The sequence below is a fragment of the Triticum aestivum genome, chromosome 5B (genome assembly GCF_018294505.1).
Source record: "Triticum aestivum cultivar Chinese Spring chromosome 5B, IWGSC CS RefSeq v2.1, whole genome shotgun sequence".
Lineage (NCBI taxonomy): Eukaryota > Viridiplantae > Streptophyta > Magnoliopsida > Poales > Poaceae > Triticum > Triticum aestivum.
Genome location: NC_057807.1, coordinates 342,599,790 through 342,609,262, shown reverse-complemented (window position 1 = coordinate 342,609,262; position 9,473 = coordinate 342,599,790). Strand labels below are relative to the sequence as shown.

Below are 9,473 nucleotides of genomic sequence, written 5' to 3'. Positions count from 1 at the left end.
TGTGCATGGACAGACCGGCCCGGAGGCCCGAGCCCGAAAGTCTGAAATGGTTACAAATAGATATTTTATTTGAATATAATATATTGATATAATATTCTAAATATGATTAATTTAATTAAAAAAAAAATTGTTCATGTGTTTTGGGTCAGGCCGGGCTTGGGCTTAGGATGTTGACTCCGGGCTTTGTCAAGCCCAGCCTGAACCTTGCCCGGTCCGGAGGATGGTTAGATGGTGGTTAGAGTACTAGACTTATTATGTGTGGTTGTATTTTGCTAGCTCTTTTTTTGTGTGGAGATCTTATGGAGGTTCCTAAACCACCGAACGGCCGTTACCGACACGAGAACGACCTGCCTCTATGTCATTGTCGTCACTTTCCTACTGGAGTTGGCTTGACCTTGTCGATGGCAGTCGACAAGTCTTCTTAGATGTGTCCCTAAGGACCAACACCCTGGAATCGCAGTCGTCACCATCGTCATTGAACCCTTGAATAGATCTGAAGCATTTGACACCAAATCTCGCCATCGAGCACGCACAACGAGAAATCTTAACCTTGTCTCCCCAAAGACTCGGGGAGGATCGGAGCTCGACAGACAATCTAGAAGAAGAAGCACCGCCATCCGTAGAGCCAGAGCTAAAAAAAATCTAACCTAAACTACTACCCGGAGCGGAGGCACGGAGATTCCCCTCCCCGCCACCAGCCAACAGAGCAATATGCAGAGGGAAGGTGAATCCACAAGCTTGTCGGAGAAGCCTGGAGACGAGAGTTCGCCCTAGTTGTTGACGCGGTTGGAAGGGAAACTTTTTCAAATTTGAGTTGTTATTGCCAGAAGAATATGAGGTGCTTGTGTAACTATTAATTTAACCCTTCGTCTGGTGCTCATAAAAATAGAGTGTATGTATGTGTCTTTGTCAGAATGAATGTACATACATTTTTATAAGCAGTTATGTCTGTATTTTATTTCTAAGAAAAGAACAATGCTACTTCCCAGACGCAGGGTAGGGAACGTAAAAACAGTATCGGTGCAGACCACTAACTCCTTCTTCTAATGTGGGCGCTTAATGTGGGCTCAAGACATCGATTCTGGTCTTTTCACCTGGTACCAGGTCAAAACTAGGGAAAATACTAGCGTCGGAGCAAAACGAGTCGTCAGACGCCTCATCCCTTTTTCTCTCACACACCAAAATCGCTGGTGACGAATGCTATCGTAGATGCCAGAGAAAAACCCAGGATTTATACTAATACGAGCACGTGCCTTGGGGAAGCAGATGCTTATGATTTTCTTTCATATTTTTCTAAAAATCGCTAGGAATGTACGGATAGATGTTAGCGTTGGAGGAAGGGACTACTACACAGATGCTACGTAGAAATTCTTTATGGACCCCAATATCCAGGGAATGTCAGATTTTTAGGGCTCCTAGTAAAAGCCCTCAAAGCCATCGGATAACGGTCAAACATATGGCAATTTCTCTGTGCAGCGTACCAATTTTTGTGCCATTTTTTTTTCTACATGACAAGTTTCAGCTTCGATCACGGCAATTTACTTAGGATGCTAATGGCAAGTTTGAAGCGTCCGCTGGAAAAAGACGCTCCCAGAGAACGTTCACCCGATAACGCTTCCCTTATTTATTACTAGTAACTTGTAATAATGCCTATATCCCTAGGCGAAAGAGGAAGTAGCTCACTAGGAGTCCCTCACTCCTAAACAAGGGAAAATTCTATTTCCTTTATTGCTCAAGCGCCTAAACAAGCGCTCAGCGTCGAAGATGGCCTTAGTATGTTCCAAGAGCACCCGAAATGCAGCGAGACAAGACATCAGTTGTATTGATGGTACTTTTTTTTTACGTTGTTGTATCCATAGTACTAGCACAGTAGCTTTTTAAGGCATTGTACGATGCAAGGTGCTTAGAGAAATAAACCAGGCTTTCCTAAGCACCGGTGTTTATTTGTACAGGATAGATGCTTAACTAAGCGTCTCTCCTGTAGAAATAGGCATCGCTGCTTCAGAAAAACTCGGTTTATTTTTCGAAGCACCTCCCTTTGTACAAGGCCTAAGAGCGTGTGCGCCTCGAGAGAAAAGAACGGGGAAGGTGTGGTGTCGTGGAGGAAAGGAGACCGCCCACCATCTAGTTGACGGCTGAAGAGGCCGCACAAATCAGGACACTGTTTCTCGCTCCTAGGCCAACAGCAGTAGAGCCGCAGTGTAAGCAAACTGCGAAGCACAACATTCCATTGGTGCCACTCTTTTCACACATTTCGAGCTTCTTTGTTGGAGCCAAGGAATTTCACGAAAATCAGTTCGTTTCCCACGGCGTACAAACTTACAAAGGTTCATGCGTTGCAGACGGTGCCTATCTGTCTAATCCCCGTTGCAGAATGTAAACCGGTTCATGGGACAAGGACAATCTTCACAACACAATTCACACGGACCGCTGTGAGTGAGTCTTGCCTGTAGTTCTTCTGCCTGACATCAACTTAAATCGACCTACATTTTTTCGCACAGGATCTGCGCACGATCGATCAGCAGGGCACACCCGATCTCAGACTCAGATCCTTCCCGGCAGAGAGCAACAAACACAACTCGATTTACAGGATCAGCTAGATATATATACCTAGATATATACCACACCATACACACGCATATACTATATCGTTGGGAACAGAGACGACACCTGAAAAATGTGCAGAAGCCTGCTGCCTCTCAGTAGCCCTTCCCACGGGGGTACTTGCCCCTGTTACCGCCCACCGACGGGCCGGAGAGCACCGGCAGCCCCCACTGCGACAAGAAGACGATGCTCGGGCAGGCATCCTCGGCGTGCGCCACGCTTGCATGGCGGATCTTGGAGGAGGGCTCGGAGACCTTCCTTGGCAGGAGGACCGAAGTGATCCTGCTCCACCTGAGCTTCTTGAGATGGAAGAAGCAGGAGCAGGCCGCCTTGCCGTTCAGAGACGGCAGCCACCGCCGCTGCCTGGGCCGCGGGGTGGCCCCGTCGTCCCGGCATTCCAGCCTCTGGTACTGGAAGAAGCTGCTCCTCCGGCTGCTGCCCGTGTCCTGCAGCCCCATCATTGCAGCTCAAGGGGAAAGGCTGCAACCTGCAAGGCCAAGATATAGTAGACTCTACAAGGAAGGAAGATGCAGATCATCTTGAGGACGGACAACACAGCAGTAGCTTGCACATGGAGTGACCCCGACCAAAGTGGTACGGCGCCGATAATTAGAAACATTGACACATGAACAAGAGGACAAAGGTCGCCCTAATGTTTGATTCCTTGTGCCACATGGGCCTAGCCACCCTCTCACATCCACGTCCCTTCCTCACTCACACCTCTCCCAAAATTATCTTGTGGGAGTACGTTGGAGTATTTCCTGGTTGCCAGGAAAGCATGGTGTGTATCATGGCATCCGGACAAAGGAGGTAAAGTGTGGGAGCACAGATTTTGTTTCTTGTTACTCTTTTTGATGACTTGTCAGTTGCTATCGCTACTCAATCAGTTCTGTCTGCCACTGGAATTCCCAAGAATCTTTGCTACCATGGGCCATAAAAAGTGCTACTTTTGTCAAAGTTGTGAGATGGTACAAGCGGGCATCATGGAGAATTCACATCTCAGAGGAAAGGGTACACCAGTTTTAAGAATCGTAATTCAGAGATAGGACTCAAGTACTTGTATGACTTCTCAAGAGCTCATGAACAATCAACCTGAAACTAACAGTGCATTAAAACACCATGAAACGGCTAAACCAAGGCTCGCACTCTACCAATATGGAGCCCGGTACACGTTTGTATCTGATACAACAATCACAGAGGCCATGCTAGTCTACTTGAATGAGAATTTCCAAACCTCCCTAACATTGGATGAACCATCAGTAACTTCAGCAAGCAGGTCCGATTGCATGGTACCTAAAGGACAATAAAAGAACCAGTAAAGCAAATGCATGGACACCACAACACATGCAACTCTTAACACAAAATTCACATCATGAATCCAAAGTCGTGCATCTGCGTGTAAACAGCTGGCGTATGGTTCTGTCATGTGATGCATTTAACGAAGGACAGTTTAATCCTCTCCTCCACATGCAGGATGCAAGTTCCTTTCCTATCTTATAAAACACATGTGCTTGAGACTCGGCTTCAAAGCAATAATGCACAGATCTTGACATGCAAATTCATTATAAACAACATGTAGTTTGGTAGAGGAAAAACACGAAAAAAAATCTGTGACCACTACTGTACAAAAAGTATTGACGTTTTTCTCCAACCTTTCATCATATCAGTGTGCAAAATATGCATGCCACTACAGAGAAAAATATGGGTACATGAATAAATATCAGATGGCTAACAAATTCTTACCATCTTCTCTAACCAAGCGTAGAAATTGCCTTGTGCCGCCACCTACACCAAAGTAATGCTTTTTCCCTGCCATATAAACTACACCACTAGGGTAGTGTAAGCACTGCAAAAGGTTTTAGAGATGTGAGCAACAATTAATATTTAGCAAACTAGAGCAATGGAAGAAAAAATAGTAAAGGAAGATCTTGCATGTTGACCTTCTTGACGAGCCTGTAGAGACTAGGAAGTGAATCCAATGCATAAACAGTCTCAGCCATCAGGATGATATCATAACCTCTACAGCCTTCATTTCCTGTGTGAAGATTGGTTGTTTTATCCTGGACAGCATCTCCGCGAAGAAGTAACTTGTCGATTTCACTCCAATCACCAGCATAAAAACCAACACTCCTAGATGTGAATGTTCCTTGAGATGATTCCTTCAACAGATTAGCTTTTACATTTGGGATGGTAAGGCACCTAAGGACCTCAGCATTGAAATCTTGGAAGTGAACTAGACCAGCACCCTGAAAGTTTGAAGTTTTAATAAATTGATATAGTTGAGGAATAATTTCAAAAATGCCAAAGGGGGAAACAGATTAATATACCTTCAAACCTGCATAGATGCCAGGGAGGCCATGCCCACATCCTAACTGAAGAATCAGAGAGATAGATAATGTAAGCAACTATCTGAATGGACCATTTTCTCAGCTTATAATTATCTATATCAACAACTCGTAGAAGACTTTAAGTAGTACAGTACTTTGTAAGCTAGATATCCTAGTAGAGTACTCCCTCCGTCCAAAAATACTTGTCATCAAAATGGATAAAAAGAGATGTATCTCAAACTAAAATACGTCTAGATACATCCCCTTTTATTCATTTTGATGACAAGTATTTCCGGACGGAGGGAATACATGATTAGCTGGAGAGAGAAGAGAGAAATTGCACCAAGAAAATATAGGCCAAATACATTCGGAAGAAACAAGATCTAATAAATATTTAATGGAACTTCCAAGTGTACACAATATGTTGACAATACATATAATCTTAGAGCAAGTATCCCACCTCTAGTACGTGTTTGCCTTCCATAAGCAATCGATCATCTTTGATGTCTGAATTTAGGGTTTTCACCAAGTCCAATGATCCTTCCCACAGCTTCAACCCACCTAGGACCCATGGAAATTGTTAGGTTCACAAGACAAAACATGCTGCAAATAACAATATGCATTCAGTCTTCACCTTCATATTTTCCTGGAACCAAATCAGAGTTTTTTACCCCGAAAACATCAGAGGTGTTAACTCTCCCCTAATAAATAGGATGAAGGAGGAGAACAGGTTAGTTTACGTCAGCATAAGAATCTAACAACGACGTGTGGAATATGGTGAAAGAACAGGAAAAGCTTTTATATAAAACTATTCCATATAAGTTTGGAATAGCAGTAGTTGACCTCGTGACATATTTGCTCCAAATGTGGATGGGTGCAATGTCATTTTGGCCCGAATTTCACAAGAAAAGAGTCAATGCGTGGCCTAGAAAACTATTCCATGGCTAAAGAAGCAATATGTTTTCCTTTTCTTCATTTGGGGTCGGGGGAGAGAAAAGGTGGGAAGATTAGCGTATTCAAAATTCTGCAATGTTTCATGAAGTCTCCTATGTTTGAGCACCTGTATAGCTGAAACTCAAGTAAAGCCCCCAGGTGGTCAGGAGACCAACCAAAGCAAACTGACAGTTAATTGTGGTGGTACTAGTTTAGCAGCAGATACCGAAGCAGGTTTCCTAGAAGATGGCATTGAACATAGCAACCTGCCAGTTAATATTCCTAGTAAAGGCCTAGCAGGTAGTGAGAAGGCTAAGAGAAGTCTGCGAAAATTGTTTGGATCAGGTTTTCTTGACGACGGTGATGAAGCTAATGAATCTGAAACTCGGGTGGTGTCGGCTGTACAGGGAAATGCAGTGCAGCCTCTGTCAAATTGCAATGCTGCAGGCTTGTCTCACATCGAGCGTATCCATGAAGGTGCAGTCGGATACAGTGAGTTACCGGCAGATCAAGATGCCATCAGTATAGCTGAAACTCGAGAAAATCCCCCAGCAGGTCAGGTGATCGAACACAACAGACTGCCTGTTAACTGTGGTAGTATGAGTTTAGCAGCAGACACCGAAGAAGGTTTCCTAGAAGATGTTCCCTTGGTAAAGCATCAAGTATGTAGTGAGCATTAACAAACAGACTCACAATATTCATAATTTCATCGTTTCTTGATCAATCATAACCCTTATCCTTATAACATAGAAACACCAAATAGTATAAAAGTGTCTTGCTTTTTCTCCATACTTACAGATCCATGCCCAACAAAGATCATGACGAGCGAAGAATAAAATAAGGCTATTCAACGTGAATTCAATCTGTAGCAGCAGTCTAATCATACAAAGAGAACTTCTGTTGGGAAGAGGTACTGCTCAGGTACAGCTCCGAGGAGCGACATAGGGCGCCTGCCCTTGAACAGTCAGCCACACAGCACAGCAAGGTTGTGAGGCCCTATTGAGAACCGAGGTAGAATAAAGAATTTTGCTTATTTCTTGATTAATAATGCTAAACTGTGTCTCCTTTTAGTCCTTAACCTAATTCCATCTATGATCGCTCGGAATCTAATTAAATCATTACTTCCTGTCTTTGAGGTATTGCCATCTTACTCCACTTCTAACATCATGATAAACACTATCCCTACCTCTTTATTCTGTTGGAAGAGATTAGGGCCACCTGGCATGCGTGAACAATGTGCAGTGTACGCCACTGTTATGGGATGAGGTATATATATGCAGTACATGCAGGATAGCTGACCCTAATCTTAACAAAAAAAATCCTGGTAACTCAACTGAGGCTAATCTTAAACAACGGTGACTAACAAACAACACAGCTTACCAAAATAGAATATGTATATATTCCATTTTAAGGTCACAACAAATGTTGTTGCAAACTCCCTCATTTCCTGAACTCCAGGGAGATATTTGCATAACCAATAAAACAGGGGGAAAAGGTAAAATTTACCCATGATGATGTAGTAGAAGAAGTCCAGAACAAAAATACAAATGATTATTCTATACAACTTCGTTCATAGTCACAGAACCAACTAAGTGGAAAAGACTATAACCTGCACGAATTAAACAGGACTAGAGAATACATCCGTAACCACTATACAAATTTATAATCAGGTGTTTTCAAGTACGAGTATTTATCAGTGTAATTCACCTACAATTTCAATGGGGATAATCAAGCCATTAGATCAAAAGGCATATATGATAGCCAAGAAAACAAATGTACCTGAGCATTTAAGAACCAACATAGTCTCAAAATACTATGCTGTTTTTTATCAAATGTTGTTGACTGTTGTTTACTTGCAGAATTTCAGTCCTGATTTTAAATACAATCGAACATCGCATACAGCAGGCTGTTTTTATTAGCAGTAGCACAAGTGGTAACTACTGCAAGCTCCCTTGACAGTTCTGCAACAGCCAAAGAAACTCATTTGGTATGCTCGATCTTGATCCTATCATCCTCACTTCAGTTCGCACTTGTAATAGCTCTACGCTTTCAATGTAGCATAAAGCACGTATGCCACAATGGATGCAGTGGTATTTAAGCATTTCTCAAGTGTTTGCACTTTGCAGTTCAACTGGCATGCAAATGAGAGCTACTCCCCCCGTTCCAAAATAGATGACTCAACTTTGTACTAACTTTAGTATAATGTTGGGTCATCTATTTTGGAACGGAGGGAGTAGTACAGAAGTAAAATAAGCACCGAGGCTGCCAAAACATAAAGCCGCCCTAATGTTTGCATTGCATGCTCAATGATCAACTGATCATCGTGCCATTCGTCATGCGTCATACGCGGTTGCAGAGTGATCAAGTAATTGCATACATTATGGCCCGTCTTTTTCTTGTACACCGGAATCCTAGCATACTCTACAGTTCTTGCTGGACTACAGAGCGACAGAGGCATTTCCGCAAACACAAGGTGGGCATTTCTGAATCGCACCTTGTAAATCGAGAGGGAGTCGTCGACCACCACAGGCTCCAAGTTGCCGGCCGCGACGGGTGATTCCTGCAAGGCAAACAAAGGAGAGATCGAACCTTGCGCCGGGAAGAGCACGGAGAATAGCAAGAAGAGAGAAATACCTCGGAGAGGAGGACCTCAACAGCTGGCGGCGGAGGCGGATGGGGAGGGCCGGGCGCGGCGCCGAACCCGAACCCGAAGGAGGCGCTGGGGTTGGAGAAGGAGAAGAGGGGGGATGCGGGGGTGGGTTTCTTAGCCTCGGTCTCCTCCATGGCGTGTGGCAGCTCTGTGTGTGTTGCCGAAAGACACGGCTCGCGACGGCGGGAAGGGCGCCACGGCGGCGTGGCGGCGGAATACGCGGGGGATTGGATGATTTGCCCCATTTTACAAAGGGTTGGATGATTTACCTTTTGATTATCTCAATGACAGTGGCCCCGAGTCCCATCTGGTAGCCTCTTAGAGGGGGCAAATTATCCAATGGAGAAGTAAAGTGAGGCAAAAGATCCAATTTCTCGGAATACGCGAGGGGAGGTGGACGGGTGGGGATGCTTTGGATGGATGTTTGGCCAAATTTCTTGCAAAATTTTACCAACCAGCCAAGGATTTTTTTAATCTTGTATTGCCAACGTGGCAACAAGTCGATCTGAACTTGTTCATCCTTAATTCCGGTAGGTTGAGACTCTAAACAATTTGAGACGGCTACTATTGACGGCCCCTAGCGTAATATCTAGGGTTTGCTTATCCTCCATCAGCACCATGTCGTATGTCTTCGAGAGTTTTTCCGTCCTTCGTTCTCCCTCCCCTGGTGCTTTCCTATTCCTAAGTTCTCTTTGGCACAACTTTGCTCACGACGGCAAGAAACATGGGCGAGAAAATCGATTTTTGGGTAGGTCTGCTAGGCATTTAGTCGAGGCTCTTCGGGAGGGGGTGCATTTGTAAGAAGAAGACTAAGCAGAGTTTGTGTGGGAAGAAGAAATCTCTAATCCACTGAAGAAGGCAAAGTGGCTATCGACCGCCAAGGTCCATGGCTGGGTTTAGCCCTAGCGCCTTCTTTGCGGACTTCATGGAATTCAGTTAGGGAAATCTTATGGAAGAGT

General features: G+C 44.2%; 2 protein-coding genes across 2 annotated transcripts; both read right to left on the bottom strand.

Moving 5' to 3' along the window:
* Window positions 1-2,267: 2,267 nt before the first annotated feature.
* Window positions 2,268-3,312, bottom strand: LOC123111765 (uncharacterized). The gene has a single exon (XM_044532620.1). The coding sequence runs from the start codon at window positions 3,063-3,065 to the stop codon at window positions 2,700-2,702; it is 366 nt and encodes a 121-aa protein (XP_044388555.1). The 5' UTR covers window positions 3,066-3,312; the 3' UTR covers window positions 2,268-2,699.
* Window positions 3,313-3,533: 221 nt separating this feature from the next.
* LOC123111764 (histidine protein methyltransferase 1 homolog) lies at window positions 3,534-8,804 on the bottom strand. The gene is made up of 8 exons (XM_044532619.1): window positions 8,499-8,804; window positions 8,359-8,424; window positions 5,566-5,632; window positions 5,392-5,492; window positions 4,932-4,976; window positions 4,545-4,850; window positions 4,348-4,450; window positions 3,534-3,897 (listed from the first exon to the last, which is right to left on the bottom strand). The coding sequence occupies exons 1-8, from the start codon at window positions 8,757-8,759 to the stop codon at window positions 3,815-3,817; spliced, it is 1,032 nt and encodes a 343-aa protein (XP_044388554.1). The 5' UTR covers window positions 8,760-8,804; the 3' UTR covers window positions 3,534-3,814.
* Window positions 8,805-9,473: the final 669 nt, after the last annotated feature.